Raw genomic sequence first — 24,360 nt, forward strand, 5'->3', positions numbered from 1 at the left:
CTGCAAATGCCTCTGTGGCCTGTGACTACCAGTGAGGTCTGTAATGTTGCTTCTCTTGGAAAAGGGAAAGATTCATCAGTTTTTCCATCACATATTTTCTTAATATTTGAAGTTGTGTAAACGTCTGAAATTTCTGTTCCTTAAGATGGAGGACACTGTTTCTACTTGTGCATCCTTTCCATGGAACAGAACATTTAAGTAATAGTATTGTTGAATGGACCTTTTAAAACAACTGCAAAGATCACTTGGTGATAGCCCAAAGTATTCATTTAATGTGTGACTTTTATGAATCAGAAAATTCCATGTTACAGACTATAAGCATACTAAACTTCCTCCGTTGTGTTATCCTCAGGGGACTCTTCCTGTCACTAAATTATTTGCGGTCTAACTAAATTATAATAACAATGAATGAAAATGAAATGCTATGTGTGATGAACAAAGTAGAGCCGAGGAACCTCCCAGAGCAGTTTGCTTCCCAAGTCATCTGTGTATTACATTCAAAATAATAACTTGAGTCCAACAGAGCTGTGGAAGGACAGTATAGTTTATATATGGGTCGATGGAGCTACAAAGCCCCTTCCATGGCTACCCTTGTGCGGTGTGTGTAGTTCTGGAATTGAAGGACTTAAAAGAATAACAATAAGCCTCAAATTGCCGCCAGGTTATCTTTAAATTTGTTTCAAAAGACCCAGAATGTAAGGAATACTAAATTCAATCCTTAATCTTAGAGACTAAGTGCTGCAGAAATAGACAAAAGAAAAATATTAATGAAAGAAGTTTCACTCCAAGTTTTTTTTTTTTTAAAAACAGAGCATGAACTCAAGCTGATTCTTTTTGATTCCTAAAATGCAGAGTCTTCCCATTTGAATGTTTGTCCCAACAAGCATGAAAACATATCTGGATTGAAAAGGGCATAGAAGAAAACGAAGCATCTTTGTCCTAACATTTACTCTCAAACTTGTAAGTGATCAACACAGCAATTAACACACAAAAATATGTGTTCTAAAACTTCAAACCCTAACATTTGTTTTCAGGGTGCTAAACAGTTTTGCTGAATTATGTGCATGACTAGTGACTGGGAACGTCATTTAATCTTACTCTCTCATGGTACTCCAGAATGTCTTAAACGTAGCATAAAAGTTATGTTTTTTGATGAGCCAATTATTGCTTATATCAATAAAGGAAGTCTTTCTTTCTTTCTTTTGGGGGGTTTGTTGTTGTTGTTATTGTTTTGTTTTGTTTTTTGAGACAGGGTTTCTCTGTGTAGCTTTTGGAGACTATCTTGGAACTTGCTCTGTAGACCAGGCTGGCCTCAAACTCACAGAGATACACCTGCCTCTGCCTTCCGAGTACTAGGATTACAGACGTGGCCCACCATGCAAAAGGAAGTCTTTCTATGAAACCCAAGTGTCCCTATTACCCCTTGACTCCTCCTATCTCAAAGAGATGTGCTTGGAACTGAAACCAAGCTGCAATACCTAGACAGCTCTGTTTCTTTAAATTGTCTAGAAACTGAGTGGCATAAAGTTGCCATCCCCAAAACATAAGGTGTATGTATGTAGTTGCTAGGACAGAACGTAAATATCACTAGGGAGCAATTGCAAGTAACACCCCTGTCCCCTTCTCTTTTCTTCTAAGCCTGGAGTGGAGCTGCTGGGATGAAGAAAACAGCCTTGTTCTTCAGGTAGCTTCCTCCCTCACTATGTTCCAGTAGAAATTTTGTTTACACAGCTAAAGCATAATCCTTTCAAAATAACTGTGCCCAGACCCAGCAGCAAACAATTCCTATCAGAATTCCTTGATTTCATTTCCTTCTGATGAGAGCAAGGGAATATTTCTGAAGAGTAGCAAGAGTGAGACAGAAGTTGAAGCTTTTTCTACATGGGAACTTCTGGTGGGCCAACAGATAGGGAAAAAGTCTAGAGCGGGGAACTTCAGGTTTATGGGCAGAGTACCTCTACTTGGAGCAACTGAAACCTGGCTGATAATGCCAGGGCCAAGAAGACAGGCCTGGAACACCTGCAGGAGCAGAGAGACTCCAGATAGCTACCTACAGTAGAATGGTCTCCCATTCCAATTAGCAAAGTGCTTGACAACCAGTTCCCTGGCACCCCTCCCTAGACAGTGAGTAGGGCAGTGCAGGGTGGGGCTAGGTATCTCTTTATTTAAAAAATTCTAAGGTTATTCTAGCCTGAAGCCAGGACTTTCAACCTGGATCCAACCTATTGCTTTTAGAGCAGAAACACAGAATCCCTTCCCTTCTCAGGTTGGTGATGCGGGGAAAAGGAGTGTGAAATTCAGAAAGTAAAACTAGATACTCAATATTCCTCCCTAATTGAGACCCATACAACTAGCAGGTAATGTGGGACCTAGTGTTTAAGTGGGTCCATTAAGACCATGGATACTCCTCCCCTCCTAGGGAGCAAATTACAAACTTCTGTGTATACGTGTCACACTGCTTATAAGCTGTAGATAAGCCACCAAGAACTCAGTTCATTTCAGTAGGCAGTGGAGAGTCTCTTGGCTCCAAAGACCTTAGTCATTAAAACCACTTCAGGAAGATGGAAGAGAGGAAAAATGGTGATCTTTTCTAAAGTAGAGAAGGGATATTTAAGTGATAAGATGAAGAAGGATTTTCCAGAACATTTTAAGGCCTTTAAGCTGCCCTTGATCCTCAGAAGAACTTGACCTTTACCCCTGATCAACTAGTGTACACTGAAGTGTATATACATGGGGGTAGGGAAGACAGGATAGAGAGCTTGGACTCAGGAATTTCATTTTGTCACTCATTTTGGAGGTTTCTGAGACTTTCTCACTGAAACCAGACCTTTCTTTTCTTGAAGTCTTCCCCATAAATTTGAGATAAACAGGGGAAAAGTGTGACACAGAGAATGCAAAGACCCAGGTGGGCATTGCACTCTGATCCTGAAAGACAGAGGGAAAGAATGCTTGAACACACACAGCCAGAGCAAATAGGGAAAGAAGTTCAGGTATACGTGACATGCTGGCAGAAGGATCAAGGCAATGCTCTACACTGAATCTCAAGGTCCCTCTATGTTGGCAGTGTATCTGGTGGGTAGGGATAAAGAACGCGTGGGCAAGAGAGAGTGATCAGACCTCCTGCCCATCTGAAAGCCTGATAACTCCTGTGCTTTTAGAAGAAAGAGAACACGCTGAGCCATATTAGGAATTTCGTACCCTCTCTTTTTAGATCTTCAAGCTACTTTTTCTTCAAGTTGACTTTTCCACAATTATCACTTTGGGAAAGATCTTAGGTGCAGGAAGTTTTCTCCACCTACTTTCCCATGTCACACATGGGAAAAGCTACATTTAAGTACGTTCCTTAATGTGACAGCTTATCCCATCCACACCATTCTCCTGAAAGTAGGATTTTCAAAGAAGATCCAGGATATATACCTAAAGAATGAATAAGATTTTAGTATATATACTTCTTACAGTGTATATAGGGAGAAAATAAAATTGTTCATTTTTCATTACACACACACACACACACACACACACACACACACACACACACATTCAATTTGGTGGCTCTACACGAATTGAGTTGCTAGCTGGGTCAGGAGGAACTCTTTGTCAGGTTAGTCCACTCTTGAAAAGTTAAGTGTAATCTACCAAAGTCAAGTTAAAAGGACAAGTGTTAGGGGAGGAGGAGAGATGCATACATAAAGAAAAATCCCTGATAGGGTCAGAGACAATGAAAAAAAAGGAGGGAGCAAGAGTGATCACCAGAAGAGAAACATGATGGGGCAGTAGTTCGTAAACCAGATTGTTAGAAATGTCCTGGAATCATTATAATAATCTATTGGATTATTTACCTCATTGTTTTCAGAGTTGGTGGGTAGAACCCAGGGTCTAAAGTATGCAAAACTTTCAGCCTACCAGTAAGCTATACGCTAGCCCATCCCATCTTCACAGCCTGAAGACAGGAAGTGCAAGGAGACCTAAAAGTCTACTGGCTGAAGGCATTTGTCTAGGGCAGAAAGGTAGGGAGGGAGCGGTTCTGCTAATGGGGTGTGTGTGAACTCCAAGCCCTGACCTATTAGGGCAGAGTTGAGTTGAGCAGGAGCAAGGCACTGACCTCTGTGTTCCTGAAGGCCCTTTGGGCCTAGGGGATTGAGGTCACTTCCCTCTGGCTTCCTGAAGGCAAGCTGTTCAGCAGCCTCAGCCTGGATTCACATGCCTTGGTTTGGGTGGTGGCTGTGGTTGCCCCTCAGGGTTCAGTCACGCAGAAAGGGTCAATAAACTATGTATCTCTAGCCAAAGAAGAGAGACAATAAAACCACCCTCAGGGTCAGAGGTCACCTAGTCACTGATTGAGATATTCACAACTCTTTTTCCTCATTTCTCTCACTCATTTCATCCCCTCTTTCCTCTCCACAGTTCCCCTTCCTGTGACTACTTTTCACCTTTTCCCAAAGCCAGAGTGATCCTCACAAGTAATTGAGGTGTTTAGCAGTGGGGGAAATTATATCTAATACGAAATGTATCTTGAAAATGAGGGGTGTGTGTAAAACCTAAGAGAATATTTACTTTTCTCTGAGACTACAGTCATTCGCTAGCACAGGTCAGCAGACCTTTCCTGTAAAAGGCCCAATAGACGACGACGACGTTTTAAGCCTCCAGGCCACCTGCAGTCTCTGTAGCATAATCCCCTCTCACTCCTCTTCTCTTTTCTACTTCTAACCCTTTAAAGGTGATTTAAGAACATTCTTGGCTCCTGGACCATCGAACACAACAGGCTATGGAGCCACAGTCAGCTAGGCCGCACAGGTCACAGTTTGCCACTGAAGTCCAAACCAGACATTTGTCTAATTCTCAACTCTGGTTTAGAGGTAAGGGAGAGAGAGGAAGGGGGGGGGCGCTGTGCTTTGTTTTAATATCAAAGTGGCTACCTCCTATCCCCTCACTAGGAAAGGACTAGATAAATGACCAAATATCACTCCTGAACTGTGTCAAGTCCCTGCTCTCTCAACTTCTAGAGGAGAAAAGATAACCAAGGGAACAGCAACCTCTGCCCCATAGTGAGGAGGTAGTTGAAAGTATTGGAACAGGCCTAAATTGGGGGAAATAGGTGTTCTAGAACTAAGCACCAGGATGAGAGTCACTGCCAGAAACCCCACTGCTGTCCACAAATCGGATTCCTGTCACTTAAGGAGCAAGATTTCGTCTCAAAATCGAGAACTGAAGGAACAAATATGGCACAGTAGTCTAAGGCTGCTTTACTTGTCTGAGAACTGAGATCATCTACATTTCAGAATGAACTGAGCATTTAGGAGCTTAGCGATCACCTTGGTGTGCAGAGTAACTGCACATTAATGTGTGTTCTATAATGCTAGGCAAGCTTGACATCCGAAATCTTTTCTCCTTATCTCATCTCTTTGAGTCTCTGGAGAACTTGTAAATGTACCATTGTGTGACTAAAATAGTTAATTTAAAACTGTACCATTGTGTATCTCTTCTGGTATTCTCTCTCTGCCTATCTCCTGGAAGGGGCCACTCCTTTCCTCACAGGGTATTCTTGTCTCAAAAAGAGGGGGGGGGGGGTCCTTTTTCAATGTGACTTGTCCTTCCGGCATCCAAGCCACATGGCTACTGGGAAAAAACAACTGGGTACCCTTGGAGTCAGTCATAGAGGAACTCTTTGGTGACAGTACCTGAAGAGACAGAATCACCGTTTATCTGGACCCTTTCACAGGGCTTGGCTGATAAGTGCTGCCCACCACTTACACTCAGTTTCCTGTACACCAGGAGCTACCTTCTTAATCCCCAACTGGGTTGTGATAGCCTTAGTTTAACTCCCTGCCTTCTGTCTCCAAGTTTAGCCCCATTTACTTCAGCCTATGTCTCCGAAGTTCAAGTGTATCTATCTGTCCTCACAGCCCTGATTGACAAGTGCAATGAAAATGTCTCATTCTTGTCTGGTTTGCATTTCATTACATTGGGCAACAGTATGCCTTGAAACTGCACAGGACAAAGACAAAACAAATTTGTTTTAAGGGGAAAAAAAGCTGATTAATTATATCTATCTGTTAATTCTCTATTAATTTTTAAAGATATTTAGGGCTTATAAAATATCTGCCAAATGGCCAGACCATAGTGAAAACTGATGGAGCCAGTAAAATCTGGAGCTGAAGAGAGTGTGTCCGCAGGTCCCAGAGTCGTTCAGCTCTGCCGCTGAAGCCAATTAAGAGCTTTATCTTAGCATAAAAATAAAGCCGGGTCAAAAATGCATTCTTTCCCCCTCTTTTCTTCCCCCTTCATTTTTTTATTGCCATTTGCAGTTTTTTTTTTCTTTTTAGAAGATCTGGGACTCTGAAGAGAGGGTGGAGATTTATGTAAAGAAATCGTCGTTTACCAGGAAAAAAAAAAACCTGCGAATAATGGTGAGTTTGAAGGACGTGTTTCAACGAGGAATACTTTGTACTCCACTGAGGAGAGGCAGGGGCACCAAATTCAGCGTCTTGGAATAATTCTCTTCCTGGATTCAAAGATTTATTTATTGAAATAAATCAGGAAGCATTGGCAGAACGGAAATCCGCTTGCTGGGTTTAAAGGGTCTTTAAAATGTTGTGAGTGTTAGATTGCAAGTCTTTTCTAAATATAAAACAGAAGAAAAGACCTCAGTGTTTCCCTTGGACTTAAAGAAAATTGCTGGGTCTCTGACTTAGGATCATTTCGTGTCCGCTACAGAATTTTTAAAAATACTGCATGATAACACAATGTACGGCACATATTTTGTTTTTGAGGCGACTGGAAAGAAGGGCAAAATGCTGCGGACTGAGGCTCTGGATTCTATGGAGAAACCAGTTCTACCACCCTGTTACCCCTCACAGGGGTCTTTTTTTTCCTCCTCCTCCTCCTCCTCCTCCTCCTCCTCCTCCTCCTCCTCCTCCTCCTCCTCCTCCTCCTCCAAGATAGATCCTACAAAGAATCAGACTCAAAAGCTTTGCTCGTTTGGCAATGATCACCTTCTCCGATTTTATTTATTGCTTTAGATTTGGGTATAAAAAATAAATCTTTCCCCCCTTTACTGTTTGAACTCAGTGTGAGGGAAAGGATCCTATTATATTTCCTATCCATGCAGACATGTGGATATTTAGACCAGACCACATACAACTGGGGGACACATAAAAGAGATTTATTGGTTAATTTAGGCTGCCTAATACACATGTAAACCCCAGTAAGCCAAAGTTGCTGAGGGAGCCTCAGTTATAGCGGAAAATAAGAACCACGACCCGGGTTCGAGTGGTCCTGCCTGACGCTAAGATTCCTTTCTGCACCTGGGGGAGGGGGAGGGGAGCACGAATGGGAACGCTTTCCACCTCTGGCCCTAGCTTCTGTGTAGGGAAAAATTTGCTCTTTCAAGTCACCACTCAGCTGGCTCTCAGACTGAGCTCCCCAAAGCGCTCTATCCACCCCACCCCCACCCCCACCTCGGCGCCCCGCAAGTCGTCCCAGAGTCTCCTTCAGAAATGCAAGTTGGGAGAAAAGCTGCAAGTCATAAGAAAAAGTTAACTTTTCTCTTGCCCAACAACACTGATTTGTTTTGTGAGGCGCAGGGAGCTTTATTTTGTCATGCAGTGACAAGCTACAGCTGGAGAGACACTGCTTTCCATGGCGATTAAGAGTCAAGGCTTCTCCTCCCCAAATATGGAAACTCCCACCCATACCAACCACAACAGAACTGGAAATGACCTGCCTGTGCCATGCTGCTCACAGAGTCCCCAGTCTCATCCTCTGGGGTGTATCTGGAACCTCTGAGACTCACTGAGCAACTGCACTCATAAGGGGCCTGGCTGCCCCGGGAAGAGCTCTTCCGCCCCGGTTTTGGCCTAGCTGAATCGCCTCAGGTCTGCCCCTTAACTAGGACTCCCCCCTTTCCCTTTCCCACCTTCCCACTTCTCGGTTGATGATCTAATTGAATTATGCCTTTTTGTTCCAGGGACTGCAGAGCACGTGCTGGAGGCAATTAATTATCGGAATGTGGCCGCATCACAACGGACACTGGGTACCGGGTAGGTCAGCGGCGGCAACAACCCCTTGCCCTGCGTTCGAGACTCCTCCCCAAAAAGAGGCATGCTAGTCCCCAGCTGCCAACCCTCTTCTACAGTCCCTTGCCGGGTGGCTTGACCAGATTTCCAATCGTACAAGACCCCCGCTTATCCGGGTATCTGCAGGGACTGCCGGGAAACACTTGCAGCTCTGGTGGCGGGACAGCCGCCTTCCCTCGATCTCCAAGCTTCCAGAATCGCTTTCTCCAGGATCCGCTCATCAAGGGGATTCAAACTTTTTCCCAAGCAGTTACTCCTCCAGGGATGGTAGGGGTGAGAAGAGGTAGAGGAATGTTCAGGAGGAAATTAAGGAAAATAAAAGAAGAGAGGAAGGAAGGGAAGAAGTCTGTCTTTTTTGCAAGCCTGAATCCACGGAATTCATTTGCATGATTTAAGCATATTTGTTATTCTCGAAAACTCCCTACCCCCACTCTCCGCAAAAATAACTCTTTAGAGGAAGAGTGAAGTCATTTTTTTTTTTTTTTTTTTTTTGGAGAGCTTATTTTCGGTAGATGCAATAATTTAAGTCAGTTGTGAATTCACCTTCCAATTTCGGGAGAGGGCTCTGGATGTGGAGGGAGATGGGGTGAATTTGATGTGAAGGGGTGACTACTATAAGATATGGTACCAGTAGCATTTTCTCCAGCAAACTAGAATAGACAGTGAAGTGGTTGGCCAGATCAGGCAGATAGGGGGGCAGAAAGCAAAAAAAAACTGCAGTTATAAAGCACTGCTTGAGGCGTCTCTCCTGGCGCCTCTGAACTTGATCAGATGTTGTTTCCTACAGAGAGATGGCGGCCAGGCTGTGAGGCTGCCTCAAGCAAGGCACAGACTTTGGGGGCTCTGTCCTGCTCGGGATGTGACAATCACAGCCATCTCTCAGCCTTTTCTTCCCTCCTACTCTCCTCCATCCTCTGCTAGTGCTTTGCCGGACAAATCATGGGTGAATTTATAACCCTGTTTATGGTCATTTTGTTCAGAAAAAAACCCTGGCACCCGGAGTAGAGTGGTGGGGTAAGAAGGCACTCCAACAATCCCCTGGAAAGTCATTCCTTAGGGAGTAATTGCTTCCCCGGGTCTCTAGGTGCTTCTCTGAGAAGCGTAGTAGAGAGTAAAGTCCGGGATGTTAAGAGGGGAGACAATTCCACACCCCAGTTTTCCTTTCCACTTTTGCGTTTCAAAACGCTGAAGATTCAAAGCTTGTTGGTTCAGTCACACGGAAACCAGTTATTGTCTGGTGTGTTTACTGTGTGTTTTGTGTACACAGGCTGTGTTCTTGCATATTTAGCACTTATGCATGTTTTCTGATGTGTCTAGGATGTTCGCTGTGCTTTATTTAGTGTTGATACCGTGTTGTGTGATTCCTTTGGTATGTTATGCGTTTTTCATGAGGTGTGCTTATTTTCTGTGTTTCGTTTGAGTTTCCTGCGGTTTGCTTAGGTTGTGTTATATACATACGATTGTTATATTGTGCCTGTTGTATCTCAGGGCGCAGGGTGGGGGGGGGGGGATGTTGCTGAGTAGCAGCGAGTACAGCCGCTAATCACAGACCACAAGGTCACATCCTGACTCCGAAGTACCGGAGGACCGCTCTATGAGCAATCTTTCCCTCTAGTTTGAGCATCAGACGCCTGCTTCTAGTTTGGGGCACAGGCAGGGAGGAAGCTGACCTGGCCTGGTTCGCGGGATCTCCTAATGGGGTGTGGGGTGGAAGTCACAGCAGGGTCAGGAACACTGATCTGCCCCCATTCATGCAGGAATTTGTTCCCGGCATCTTTGGAGGGGAAATGTTTTCAAGGTGGTCAGGCGACAAGGTCCCATGTGGGCACTGGAGTGTCTCCTGGACCGAGAAGGAACGGCAGCGAGAAGAATCTTCTCCAGTCAAAGAGTTTCTTTAGCCTAAGCGGGTACAGAGCGCGCGAGGCGTGCTTGGGACCGGCTTGGAGCCGGGCCAACCCTGGGAGAGGCCCAGCTCTGTCCCGCCGCTTGCCGAAGCCTGGCCCCAGTTCGCCACAGCCTCGCAAGCCCGGCGGAACCCACACAGGGACTCTGAGCAGCCGCCGCCTCACCTGCCAGGCGCTCCGCAGCTACCCAATCAGCTGTGGTCGCCTGGCAGCGGCTGCCATGTTCTCCGCTTCGCGCTGCCAATCAGTGTGGCGATGGCCAATGGGCGGCAGGGCCGGAGGTCAGGTGATCGCAGGCCAGCTGGCTCCCCATTGGTGCGCGCTGCCCAGCCTCCCGCTCGGTTTATGTGCGAGGAGTGAGTGATTGACTTTATCAGTCCAAGGACATTACTCTGGAGGTGAGGAGGCTTGGACTCGGAGGCGAGCGGCGAGGTTCGAGCCTGCTTACTGCCGGCTGCCTTCCCGCTGGCCACGATCCACCTCCGCTACTTGGTGCAGTCGCGCCGGGAAGCCGGTACCCAAGGAGCCTTCTGGCCCCGTGGTTCTGCGCTCTTGAGTAGAGGAGGGGTGCCCGGGACAGGATTGACAAACCCCGCCCTCCACTTATTATTTTGCTTATTTTTCTTTGTGCGCTCCTGTTAGTTTGTTAAAGCAGATTTAGTCCTAGAGTCTTTTCTCCTCCCTTTTCCTCCCTCCTCCTCTCCCATCACCCTCCCCCCAATCCTTTTTCTTCCCCTCCTCCCTCCTGTCCCTCTGCAGGAGACTCTCGCAGCCAAGGAAAGTTGCAGCTCCGGGTAGCGCCTAGGGGGTCTCCAGGCAGTGTTCAACCGCCGCCATCCCTCTCTGACTACAGTCCTTCGGGGATCTCCTCCTTCGCCTGCACCCTCGCTCACTTCAGCCGGATCTTCTGTGTCCAGAGCGCCCCACCTATGACGATGCTCCTGGATGGAGGCCCGCAGTTCCCTGGGCTGGGAGTGGGCAGCTTCGGTGCGCCGCGCCACCACGAGATGCCCAACCGCGAGCCGGCGGGCATGGGATTGAATCCCTTCGGGGACTCAACCCACGCTGCTGCCGCCGCCGCTGCCGCTGCCGCCTTCAAGCTGAGCCCAGCCACCGCTCACGATCTGTCTTCGGGACAGAGCTCAGCTTTCACACCACAGGGCTCAGGCTATGCCAACGCCCTGGGCCACCATCACCACCACCATCACCACCATCACGCCAGCCAGGTGCCCACCTACGGCGGTGCTGCCTCTGCCGCCTTCAACTCCACGCGCGACTTTCTGTTCCGTCAGCGTGGTTCTGGGCTCAGCGAGGCAGCCTCCGGTGGCGGGCAACACGGTCTTTTCGCCGGCTCGGCGAGCAGTCTTCATGCTCCAGCTGGTATTCCTGAGCCTCCTGGCTACTTGCTCTTTCCTGGGCTTCATGAGCAGGGCGCTGGGCACCCGTCGCCCACAGGGCACGTGGACAACAACCAGGTCCACCTGGGGCTGCGCGGGGAGCTATTCGGCCGTGCAGACCCGTACCGCCCCGTGGCTAGCCCGCGCACGGACCCGTACGCGGCCAGTGCGCAGTTCCCCAACTATAGCCCCATGAACATGAACATGGGCGTGAACGTGGCGGCCCACCACGGGCCGGGCGCCTTCTTCCGTTATATGCGGCAGCCCATCAAGCAGGAGCTGTCCTGTAAGTGGATCGAGGAGGCTCAGCTGAGCCGGCCCAAGAAGAGCTGCGACCGGACCTTCAGCACCATGCACGAGTTGGTTACACATGTCACCATGGAGCATGTGGGGGGCCCGGAGCAGAACAACCACGTCTGCTATTGGGAGGAATGTCCCCGCGAGGGCAAGTCCTTCAAGGCGAAGTACAAACTGGTCAACCATATCCGAGTGCACACGGGCGAGAAGCCCTTCCCGTGTCCCTTCCCGGGCTGCGGGAAGATTTTTGCCCGCTCTGAGAACCTCAAGATCCACAAGAGAACCCACACAGGTAAGGGGAGCAGACAGGTGGGCGCGGGACTCCCCAGGGGCACCCTGCCACCGAGCGGACTTGAACAGAGGGAGAGAGAGGGGTGGAGGCCAAGCAGAGGGGCGGCGCCCCGCTGAGGCCATTCAGTAAAGAAGCGCTGTCACTGCTTCTCCACCCCTCACCCTCCGGGAACCTGCGGCGCTTTTGCCGAGTTCTAACTTCCCGGGGGCAGATTGCTGTGGTCTCAGGAACTAATTGGGACCTTCTCGCGCCGAGGAACCAACTGGCGCCACCTCTTTTTGTGTTCTTTTCTGGGTTACTAGGAAGAGACTCCGAAAGTGTTGGGAGTATATTGCTTACAAGCGACTTAGCTCTCTGAACACATTCGAGGAAGGCAACCATAGAAATGCTAATGAAAACTAACTTCGGTTACTTCCGTTCTTTTTTACACTTGATTGGCATATCTCCTAATTAAATGACTGATACTTTTGTCAAACTATTTTTATTTGGAGTTCCAGGTTCAGTTCAGTCCTCTGGAGGAAAGCTAAAGTAGAAAAGGCACTACAGTTTCCGTAGCTTGCTCAGAACCTCTTGTAAAATTGTATGTAGCCCCTGGATTTATACAGTGTTGTTCTCTTTCCGAAAATTAGTAAAACTACCAGGCTTAGCAAAATCTCTATATTTGAAAGCGGTAAATTAAAAGACACAAAGAAGGGGACGAATAGAACTGTCCCATCCCCGGCCCATTGTCCTCCCCAGCTTGGTTACATCACCGAGGTGGTGGCGTAATGTACCCGCACATTGGGAGCCCTGGTTATTTTGGAGTGGAACCACAACTTAGGGCAAACTTGGGAGAATCCCTGAGGTTTCTTGTCCTGGGAGAACAAAAGGATGATCAGGTTCTGGGCCGGCCCTACTCTGCCCCTGCCTCAGATTAGCACTCCCCAACCCAGCGAGTTCAATCAACGCTCTGGGTTTTTCTGCGCGGAAAACAGATGCCACATCTTTCCACAGTCTGCGCTTCCCTTCACGGAAAGACCGCCGGACGCTGAGTCTCCCGCTCTACCACTCTGAGAAGTTTCTGGTTCTGACTGTATTCTCGCCCTCCCCCTTTTGTATTTTTGCCGTTTTTGTAGGTGAGAAACCTTTCAAATGTGAATTCGAAGGCTGTGACAGACGGTTTGCCAACAGCAGCGACCGCAAGAAGCACATGCATGTGCACACCTCGGATAAGCCCTATATCTGCAAAGTATGTGACAAGTCCTACACGCACCCGAGCTCTCTGCGCAAACACATGAAGGTAATTACCTCTTTATTAGCGGTCGGCGGTTTGTAAACATTCTGCCCGACACCGGGAGGCAGAACGGAAGCTCCCGCGCTGCCAACCCTCTATCCTCCACTTTAAATCCGATTTGCTCCAGCACTGACACCTTGAACCCATTTTGAGGATGGGGGTGGAGGGGAGCCAGAAAGAGAGTATAGTTGGGAGGGGGAGAGAGTGGAGGAAACAATCAGTTGTTTACTGGGAAGCTCTAACCGAGCTCGCCAGGGCTTGAGGCATCAGTGGCCACCTCATCCTATCTCAGCCCACTGTGGGAACCCGAAGTGGACGCGCTGTACCCGGGGAGGATCATTCGTTTGCTCCTCGGCTTCCGATAAAACAATAGGGCCCAGGAGCGCAGTCTGATTCCAACACTTTTGTGTAGGAAGCCACAGCACCCAGTCCCCACCCTTACCCCTGTGCCTCTCATTTCTATACCTGCTTTCCCAGGCCGAAATCTGGAAGTGAAATCTGGAGTGACTATTTCATAGGGCCCGCAGAATAACTGCTTGCCCACTCCATCCGCGCAGAAAGCATTTTTGAAGTGGCACGACTAAAATGGAATTCTTTATTCCTTTTCCGGCCTGATTTTTGATGGAAATGCTAGGGGTGTCTTAGGCATCAGTAATAATGAAAAAAAAAATTAAATCACGTTTCTCTTTTAAGCGGGGTCTTGCACTTACAGTATTCAAGTTTGTTGTACTTGTTTGTGGTTTTTATTTAATTTTGCTTTCATATTGCCATTTGGAATTATATTCATTATAATATATACATGTTAATTTTAGGTTCATGAATCTCAAGGGTCAGATTCCTCCCCTGCTGCCAGTTCAGGCTATGAATCTTCCACTCCACCCGCCATAGCTTCTGCAAACAGTAAAGATACCACTAAAACCCCTTCTGCAGTTCAAACTAGCACCAGCCACAACCCTGGACTTCCTCCCAATTTTAACGAATGGTACGTCTGAGGACAACCAAAATGCATTTAAAAAAGAAAACAGACCAATCAGATGGAAATGGAGTTTTAAAGCAAGAGGCCATATACAGGTCTACATCTTGGTAATTGCAATTGTTCAGGAAGGTTTTGAGCAAATCCAAAAGTAGCCATGCCCTTTTCTCAGGATTAGAAAATACATTTTGGCATTTGAAGGATTTTTTTTACAAAATCTTTTCACTGATTGTCCTGCCCCTTCCTCTTGCTCTCTGTACACCCCCTTGTGAAACTCCTTCAAATCACGTTAACACTTGTCCTGTTTCTTGAGGAAGTTATGGAAGGCTTGGTGGTGCTGATGTTAAACTGATGAAAATTCGTCTTCGCCTTAGTGGTGATTGTTTAAACTCTCACAGTCTTAAACCATGCCAAAGTCCTGTTATGTCTTGAACTTTTCTTCAAAGCATTACACTTGTGAATGTATCTTTGTCTAATGGGGTCGAAACTGTTGTTCAGTATTTTTTCAGGCTGAGGATATGATGTTACTCTACACAGATTGTGATGTTTAGTATACAGTTGCCTTTTGTAATAACTTTTTTTTTGTAAATACATATCCGTTGATGCCATATTTATCGTTTGTAATTTAATTATTGCTGCAAGTGCCGGGAACTGAACAATATTTATGGATAAATGTTTTCTAACATTCTGTACAGCTTTTGATTATAACTGCTTTAGCATTAAACAATTATTGTTTTGAAAAAAGGAACACAATTTACAATTTTTGAACCACGCTGACTTTTTTGTTTTGTAACAGCCTCCTACAAATGAGATGTGAGAAAACTGAATCTTATTTGTTGGTATTTATAACTCACTCAGATCCATTTTTTGATTGTTAAATTATTTTTCTATTGCAGTATAGATTCCTTACAATGTCAGTTTCCATCTGGGAAGGACCCTCCTTTCTTTATCTCTAGCTCAGATGGTTGTTTAACTGCGAGTTTAAATGTGTTTGTCCTGGATTTTCGGCATGCAAATCAAATAATACTGATCAATTCACTTAGTGGCCATGACATCTCAATCTTGTACTTCAAAGACTGAGAAGCTGGATTTAATCATCCCTGCCCTACATATATAAACATAAGGTAACCTAATTAGTTTTATGTCCCTTAGTTCTTTATTACCTTACATAAAAATGAAAATTATGGCAGGATGCATGTCTATTGAGATCACTCATATACCTATATGTTTGTATCTATGACTTATCTAATCTGCCTATCAAATCTATTTAGCTCTATATTTTCAAAAAGATAGCACACCTGAAATAATGGCCATGAGCAAGGCCAGTTGAGCAGTGCTTCTCCTGATTAAAGTGCTTCTTCTTAAAAGAACCATAGTCTTTAAATTTTGGATGGCAAAGGCTGATTTGTTTGCTGTATATAGTTCCATTCATGATTATCACAATTATTCATAACATTTATATAGCGGTGTAATAACTGCAGCAGTTCCTAAATGATACTGTGGAAAAAAAATTAGCAAAATATGTTATTTTTAAAGTTCATTACTTGTAGACAAAGATGTTAAGAGCATTGTTTCCATTAAAATCAGTAACAATGAAAAACGGTTGTTTGTTTTGTGATAAAATGTTAACAATCCATTTAATCTTCAGTGAAGCAACTCATTTGAACAAACAGTTCTTTTTATAATAGGTCCATGGAAAAGAACTGATTACTATTTTGGGGGGCTGAAGTGGGTAGAGTTTGGAGACCTTTTTTAGGGTGCTGTTGGTTATTGAGAGCCCAATCTCTTCATAAATAACAGAAAAGTGGAGATGAGGAATTGTGTAAAGTATTTAGAAATGTAATGAATAGGCTTAAGTACCTCTTTCTCTTTAAGGGGCAATGATCTCAGTTTTTGGTGGCAGTCAATTTGGTATTATATAATCATTTTCAATTATAGAATTTTGTTGATTGTTCTTTTGGAAGAAATAAAGTCTTGGCACATCGTATTTATGTTATAACATTTTTGTATTTGGTGCCCAATATTTTTCCATGTTCAAATAAATCAATTTAAAATTGAAATGCTTAGAGAATTTCTGGTGATTTAAAACAAATTTTGATTTCCAGGAATCATTAAAACAATGTTTTGTTATCTACTGATTTTTGTCAACAATTAATTATTGACAATTTTTAATTGCAAATTGCTTTGGAGGCAATACTTTGTTAGTGAAATGGTATCTTTTGCACTTCACTTTGCTAGTATCCATCTGAATGCCACGAACAGAAATTCGGATGATTATACATGATGAGCAGGTAATGGTCAGTTTACCACACCCTACCCAGGCATTCTAGTCTTGACCTTGACATTGAGGGTTTTGAAACATCCATATTTCAGGCTTTCTGCTTCATTCAAACCATTTTAAATGCTCAGCAATTTTTTCAGAAAGCTTTTTATCCATAAGACTCTAAATTTGTGTCATCCTGAAATGGAAATGACTGGCCTTTCTTGTACATATTCAGCGAGCCTCCAATTTACTGTTTTTTTCCATGAGTCCTTGCAGATCCCAATCCTAATGTAACTTTAAGTAGAGATAGGTTGAGTACACTGGTTAAAACCCTTGCTTACATTCATGAAACACAAGAAATATCTGATTAGGAGACACAAATAGTTCTGTGTTTTTAGTGACTTGAAAATATTGTACCATAGATTTTTACAGAAGCACTGTGAGTGTCCTATGAGAAGAAGCTGACAAATAACAATGTTGATAACCCAATAACTATAAAAAATGCTTCTCATGATTCCCTCTTGATTTGGATAAAACAAATTTCTCAAAATTATGCTTTATCTATTTTTTTCTACAAAGAAAACTATTGATTTGGTTTTTCTTAATCCTTTGATTTTCTTGCTCATACTGTGGCATTGGGAATGCATATTCTTGAATTTTAAGTAAGCAATCTAAGAATAAGCACACATACACCCCAAGTCACAAATGCTAAAGCTCAAAGTCCAAGCTAGGTATTTAGTAACCCACTCCTTTAAAATGAGTTAGTGGGTTAACATAAAAGTCTCAATTGTTAGGGGCAGGGAAAGTGGGGGAGCTGTTTCCACGCATGACAGATGAACTCTGGCCTTCATCCAGTTTGGAAGGTTCAAAGATCAGCATCCAGGCAAAGGAAGATAGTCTGAAGGGTGACCTAGTGTTCACAAAGCCTTCCAGCAAAGTTGGTTTACACTACAACACTACACTCTCTTCCTGTCCCCATTTCTGCTTGACTTCTCCTTGCCTCTTTTGCCCCTGCCTTCCACAAACCCATTTCCTGCTAAGAAAACACAACCAAAGCAGAAGTCCAAAGAAATACTAACTTGCAAATATTTGAAAGACTCTGCCACCATCTGAACGGAGTGTTCCGTACTAGTACCTAAGCTTATTTTCTGTCACAAGCCCTGAAGTCCAATGCTCCAGTTGGGCACTAGCTGAGAGGAAGGCTGGGAGGGTACCGCTGAGGGTTTCAAAAGTCCTTGGGGAGCCCAGGGGCCCTGTCCACACACAAAATTCTTCTAAATCTCCGCTTGAGGTTTGGGCAGGGAGGAGGGGACCTCATTTCCTAGGGTCAATTCTCTCGCGGTTTCTGCCCGCTGACCCTTTGACCTCCACCAACAGGGCCCTTGGCGGCCATAAGCTTGGGGATCGCCTTGGGCTCCACGGACGCTTCGCGCCCCATCGCCTCTCGGCCTCATTAGGCTGGCGGGGCTGTAAAGCAGAAATCAGCCTCTGCCTAATCCCGACCTGGGGTCAATACGAGCCCAAACAATGGCGAGCTCCGAAGACTACAGCATCGCGCTACCAGCAAACTTTGTGTTCAATTCCTTTTCCACTGGCGGTGGCAGTGGGGGTGGGGGTAAGGATGTTGGTACCCGAAGGGCGCTTACAACATCCTCATCAGTCCGCAAACGCCCTCTTGTTCGGCCCTCCAAGCTCATTTACGGTGCCCGGGATGGAGGCGGTGAGGCTCCAGCCTGCTCTGAGTATGAGGCTGACCCAAAAGGGGGCCTCCGCACTGGGGACACACTTTGAAGTGGGTTTTTAGCGCGCACGTGTGAGAGCTCGGCCGGGGCCTTAGCGGGGATTCGCAGGGAGGAAAGAGGAGGCTCGGATCCGGGCCTCAACCCCTCCCCTGCTCCCCGTGGCTTCGGCCTTTTCAAGCCGAGACCGGGGACCATAGGGCTCCCCCAACCCCCACCACCGCGGGCGCGACGCGCAGGCGCGTAGCCTTGCAGCCGTCGAGTAGGATTTTGCAGCCAGGGGGTGGGTCGGGGGTGGGGGAGGTTGAAAGCAGCCTCGCGGGGAGGGGGGCCTCGGCTAAGCAAGGGGGGGGGGTAGGGCGGGAGGAAAGGAGAGGGATGTGGGAAGAAGGGTGGCTTGGGGGCGGCTCTTGAGTCAGGAACATGGCGGCCGGATGCGAACCCCCGTGGAGCGCCGCACAACGCAGACTACGGGCTGCCGCACTGTGGTGTCGTTGAAATTCCCTGGTTATTCCTCAGCGCTGGCGCCTCGCGGGACAATGTAGGTCGTGGCAGTTGAACGCAGTTTAAAAACAAACAGACAAAAACGGAAGCCAAGAAGTTCTTCCTGGGCACGCTGGTGGGATATTGATGTGCCCTTTAGGGGGGTTCGGGTTCTCACAGGATTTGGGGCGCAAAACCCACCAGAAGAAGCTCCTGGTACAAAAACATTCCTCTCTCCCGCCCCTCCCTAACGAGCGTGTGTGTGTGTGTGTGTGTGTGTGTGTGTGTGTGTTTTCCAGTTAGCCGTGTCCCTGTTGAGATGCCACAGCACCTTCAAGTCCTTCAAAATGAACAACAGTAGATAGTGTGTTGTCTTCTCAGGACAATGGTCAAGCCGATTAGGATGGGGACTAGGGCTTGTCAACTCGCTTGTACCTTTGAGAGTTCGAAAGCTACCCTTTCCCCAGGCCTCGTTTTCTGCATAACCCATTTAAATGATCCTACTAAAACCCAGCACTGTTAACGCTTTTGTGTGTGTACCCACAGCTGGTAGTCTTAGGTTAAAGGGGAAAGGGGGGCCGAAATACCCAAAACTTCCATTCACATTTTGCTTAACTGCCTTCATGCCGAACTGTGAAACACTCTGGGGTCTCGAGCTCCTGTTTGCTACACAGGAAAATAAAAACGCTACGGATTCATGTTTATATGTGTCCTTAGTAAGGAAAATGACATTTTAAAAGTGTACTTTATCGACTCCCCTCTCCTCTAGGCAAATAAGCTGCAGGAACTCTTCTAGGTGTTCCTAGAGACCGGCGTTCAAGCAAAAGGAGAGGGTTGTCCACTATCAAGCACTCCAGCTACTGAAGATGTGGGGCAGTTCCTGAGGGCCACCTTGGGAAGGGCCCCAGGTGGGTGGGCAGGTCATTAGCAAGTCTGGCACTGATCTGGGGGAAATCTGCAAAACACTGCCTTTATCTGCAGAGAACAATTGATGGGGTTGTCTTTCCTCCTTTTCAATGCACAAAGACAGCGGCTTTGGAGCAAGAATTTGGACTATGCATTTAAGTTGTGGTGTTTTGCATTGAAAACCTCTGGGCAATTAAAATTAGCATGCTCCGTAGTATTTTCTGTGCTTTTATTATGTGTGATTTCTGCATGTCAATGGAGCTGGAGCCTCTTCTGCAGTTTGAAATCTTGTTTTTGAAATTGCCACCAAACTGATTTTTTTCCTCTTTCCTGTGGGTGAAGTTTCCTTCCCAGACTTAGACATTCGTAGATTATTCCACTGTGGGCATGTGGGGTGGCTTTGAGAGATCAAATGAAGTAAACCGGGCTTGCTTTATACTTTATACTTTATTTTTCCGTGCTGTCGTCTGAACCCTGAAATGTGAGCTTTTTCGTGGTTAAATATCTTATCAAATCTGCAAAATAAAAAGTTCTTTAAATTGGAAACGAGCTAGCCACGGGTTAGACAGTTAGAGGGTAGTGTCTTCAGGTACTACAGAACCGGACATTTCTTTAGTTGACTTTCAAAGCAAGCCAAAATGCTTTGGTGAATGGTTTCCTTGGGACACCTGAGATGTCCTTGGGTCACTTCCATGGATGAACTGGTTAATTATATACATACATACATATATATGTATATATATATATAATTATATATATACATATATATGTATATATATGAGTTATGTGAATGGAATTTCTGGAAAACAGGACAAGTTATATTTGTTGATTCCAAGGGCCCTCTTTTTTGTTTCTATCATAACTTCAAATGTACAGCTTGAAAACCCTCAAGTTTGCAGGAAACATAGGAAAGGAGGACTGTTCATACTACTTGGACTAATGGTGACTTAACTAGGGAGCACAACCTCTTTGAAAATTAGAGAGACTTGTTTCAAAACACCTGTTAAAACTAGAGAAGAGGATTCTTTTAAAAAGCATCTGATGGACGAAGCAATTTTGCGTATTTCTAATGTGATACCACTTCAACCTGTTTTGCAATCTGATAAAGAGACAGAGCAGCAGAAGCTCTATAGCAGCTACAAAACACCTTTCAACAAATGGCGAGTTTATAATATTTGCTATCTAATAGGCTATATACATTGTCTAAATTGTTTTTTGAAAATGCAGTCTATTGTAGAGACCATTTGGAAATAAGATGCTAAAAATAAGACAATCCTTCTTGTTTTACTATAAACTAGCCTTTTAAAACAATATGTCCATGTAACATTGTATGCCATTTTTTTTTCTGTAAGAAAATGTGGCCTGTTTTGACCTATCTGCAGTTCACTTTTTGTTTTCTTGCCAGTGTTGTCCTGCTTGGTATCTGGGACAGACTCTAATTCCTGACGAAGAATTTGATACTGATGTTGGTATGCAGCAGCCAGTCCCCCATAACACTACCTATCCTAAATGTAGGGTTAATGCCAAACCTACTGTGCAAGAAATGATTTACTGATGATGTTTCAAAGAAAACCATATCAATTTGGATGTCTGTTACCCTGAAGTGATCATTTTAAGAGTGGTAGCCTCTTCCCCTAGGTCTTAAAAAAAAGACTATTTTCTTCTTTTGATGTATTGCATTCTGTGTTGAGCAATCATTTGTGAAATGAAAAAAGCAAAAGGAGCTCCCCCTCCAATTTAGGATTTTTAAATGGGAAGATGGTGGTGAAGATGGTTCAGAAGTCAGTAGGCACTATCTCGTGCACCGCACCGTTGCAAATCTCCTTCAAATGTATGAGCCCAAGTTTAACTAGAAACGGTGAGTATTTGTTTTGTTAATTTCATAATGTTTGTGTTCAAAAAGCTATGTCCAGGATCCTTATAATTGTTGTTTAACTTAATAAAACCATTTAAATTATTTTTGTGATTATTGTTTTATTACAGTAACAACCATAACCCCTAAATAACTTTGATTAACCTGTTGAATAGGGGCAATTTATATTCTATTCACATTTCCATGTGATAACTGGCTTTTCACTAACCAGTCAACTTGAGAAACATGGAACAAACCCAAACCAACTGTTTTGAGCTCTCAGTTCCCTCTACTCCAGGGCTCAAGGCCAGTTGCTGGGGGTAGAGGGAGGTCAGGGAGGAATTCAGAAGCAAGGATTAATGGCAGTTAGTAGAAGAAAGAGAGACGGGAGTTCAGAGGAACGAAGAACATCTACATAACACTGTTCGAGTGAGGAAGAAAAGGAGACATAGCTGAAGGTAACCACCAAAGGTAAAAGGTATCTGTGACAGTCCTGAGGTGTAGTGGTATTTGCTCCTCCCATGACCTTGGGCTACAGGACCTGAAGTGGGCGGTGCTTCCTGCCGTTGTATTGTAGGGAGTAGAGGGGCTGGGAACTGAACCTGGGTACTCTGGAACTTCAAGTCAGTGAGCTTAACTGCTGAGCCATTTTCCCTCCCTAAGGGATACTTTCTCCAAGCCTTATAGCCCAAGGTCATGGGTGGAGCAAATACCACTACACAAAGGAGACATTTTCTAATAGTACAAGTGTATTTTCCTAAAGACTTCATCCTGATCTTTGGGACAATCTGGCAATTATTGATTAGGACAGTTACAGAATCATGGGACACAAGTGTTGTAAAAAACAGGTTTATTATTAATTAGTTGTAAATTATTGTTAAGTAATTGTTAGAAAGATGAAGACACTTGAAAGGTTCTCCAAACACCACATACTTGATTCATTATTTTTCAATTTGCCATCTGTAATCTAATTTAATCTAATGTAATCTGTTTATATTTGTTATGATTATGCTTTGGTGAAATACCTAAAATTATGACATGAGTATACTGCTATTGGGATCTCACTGATACTATTGTGAATTTTGAGTAGTACCTCATCTCTCTCTGATTTCTGTTCTGTTGTGTATTACATCAGGAGTAGAAGAAATAGTGTAGGGAGTAATAGCACATACCTTTAATCTCAGCATACTGGAGGCAGGTGGATTTCTGAATTCAAGGCCAGCCTGGTCTATAGAATGAATTCGAGGACAGCCAGAGCTGTTACACAGAGAGACTCTGTCTCAAAAAAACAATAAATAAATAAAGAGTAGAAGAAAGGGGTGAGGATACGGCTCAGTTGGTAGGGTGCTTGCAGGAAACTTTACTTAATCCCAAACACCACATGAACCAGGCATGGTAGTGCATGCTTATAGTTCTAGTACTGAAGGTGCAGAAACCAGAGAACCAAACCTTCATATTTACAAGGTTGTTCTCAACTACATAAAGAGAGTTGAAGGCCAACCTGGAAGAAATGAAACCTCTTTTTTGAAGAAGGAGAGAAAGAAAGAAAGAAACCAGTCAAGGAAGTTTGATTTTTGCTTTTTATCCTTTATATTACAAAGTTTACATAATAAAGTTTATAACAATGTTGGTTAGAATTTTGTTCTGTGCTTGTTTTTAAGAACAAAAACTACATTTTGAAATAGGCAATGAAGAATTATAATGGTGTTGTTGAATAAAAACTTTTGAAGCCACACGGTGGTGGCACACGCCTTTAATCCCAGCACTTGAGTTCGAGGTCAGCAAATTCCAGGACAGCCAGGGCTACACAGAGAAACCCAGTCTTGAAAAACTCTTGGAAAAGTGAACTACAAGGTTGTGTATGAACCAGCTATACTGTAATAATAATATATCCCAGCATTGTTCTAAGGACCAAACAAACAAAAAGTGTCCATAAAGACCTTGTCTCTGAGCAAATGTTAGCTCCTTTCTTTTCCATTTGCAGGTTGTTACTATTTTGTTTCTTTGAGGCAGTTTTCTGTTTTTAATAATATGAACTATTTTATTAAAAATGAATCAGAGTTTATAGTGGTGAACAAATCAATACATATTTTAGATAATGGATGGAGACTGGAGACATCTAAGAAATGCCAAACTTCATAAATGTAATCACTAGGTCAAGCATGTAGGTTTATGAACATAGCCATGAATATTTAAACACAAAGTTTATGTTATTAGATGCCTATTGGTTCATTGTGTTCCAATGAACACACTTATTCTTTGATTAAGAACTAGAGTTGAGTACTTCAAACTTGTAAACATAATACTTAAATTGGATCACATTTTTACTCTTGTCTACAACTTGATGCTGACATTAAAATTCAATAGTAGTCTACACTCACATGTAAAAAAAAAAGATTAGATCTTATGTCTTAAATTATTCAGTTTTCCCCTGCTAAATTTATGTTAGTATTATGCGAGTGTGACTATAGGGTAATAAGACTTATTTTTCTGTGGAGCTTGGAAGCTATCTTTGAAAGCAATTCTCAAGGAGATGTCCTGAAATGTTTTGACCAATGTCAGTGTTGTTAGAATAATTTTATGGATTCCTGAGGTGACTGTTGTTTCATATGAGATGAAAAAAATCTAAACAAAACAAATAATAGCCTCTGGTCTTATTACTTTATAGTCATTCTTCTGGTTTCATTATGTTATAATGCATTCATTTATGGGGTGGAGGTGGGGTGGGGGTGGGACATCTCCAGCTCCATAGGAAAAAAGGAGTCTTGATCCAGGTATGACAGGGTGACCTATGTCTGTAATCCCAGCACTCAGGAGTCTAAGGCAGAAAAACCACGAATTTGAGAGGCAGCCTTGAATGCCCCACCTGAAAACAAAGCAAATCAAAACAAGAAAGCCTTAACTTT

The 24,360-nt window shown here is 44.4% G+C and overlaps 1 protein-coding gene across 2 annotated transcripts; it reads left to right on the forward strand.

Moving 5' to 3' along the window:
• The first annotated feature begins 790 nt into the window (after positions 1-790).
• Zic3 (Zic family member 3) lies at positions 791-16,198 on the forward strand. Of its 2 annotated transcripts, XM_052739886.1 has the most exons (7): positions 791-960; positions 1,639-1,684; positions 6,324-6,407; positions 7,967-8,039; positions 10,739-11,965; positions 13,081-13,244; positions 14,051-16,198. In XM_052739886.1, exons 3-7 carry the CDS (start codon positions 6,405-6,407, stop codon positions 14,228-14,230), a joined length of 1,647 nt encoding a protein of 548 aa, XP_052595846.1. In that variant the 5' UTR covers positions 791-960; positions 1,639-1,684; positions 6,324-6,404; the 3' UTR covers positions 14,231-16,198. The 2 variants fall into 2 exon arrangements, with proteins under 2 accessions (XP_052595846.1, XP_052595847.1); XM_052739887.1 differs by lacking the exons at positions 791-960; positions 1,639-1,684; positions 6,324-6,407 and adding an exon at positions 7,585-7,874.
• Positions 16,199-24,360: the final 8,162 nt, after the last annotated feature.

The sequence above is a fragment of the Peromyscus californicus genome, unplaced genomic scaffold (assembly GCF_007827085.1).
Source record: "Peromyscus californicus insignis strain IS unplaced genomic scaffold, ASM782708v3 Scaffold_10__1_contigs__length_136768540, whole genome shotgun sequence".
In the NCBI taxonomy this organism is placed as follows: domain Eukaryota; kingdom Metazoa; phylum Chordata; class Mammalia; order Rodentia; family Cricetidae; genus Peromyscus; species Peromyscus californicus.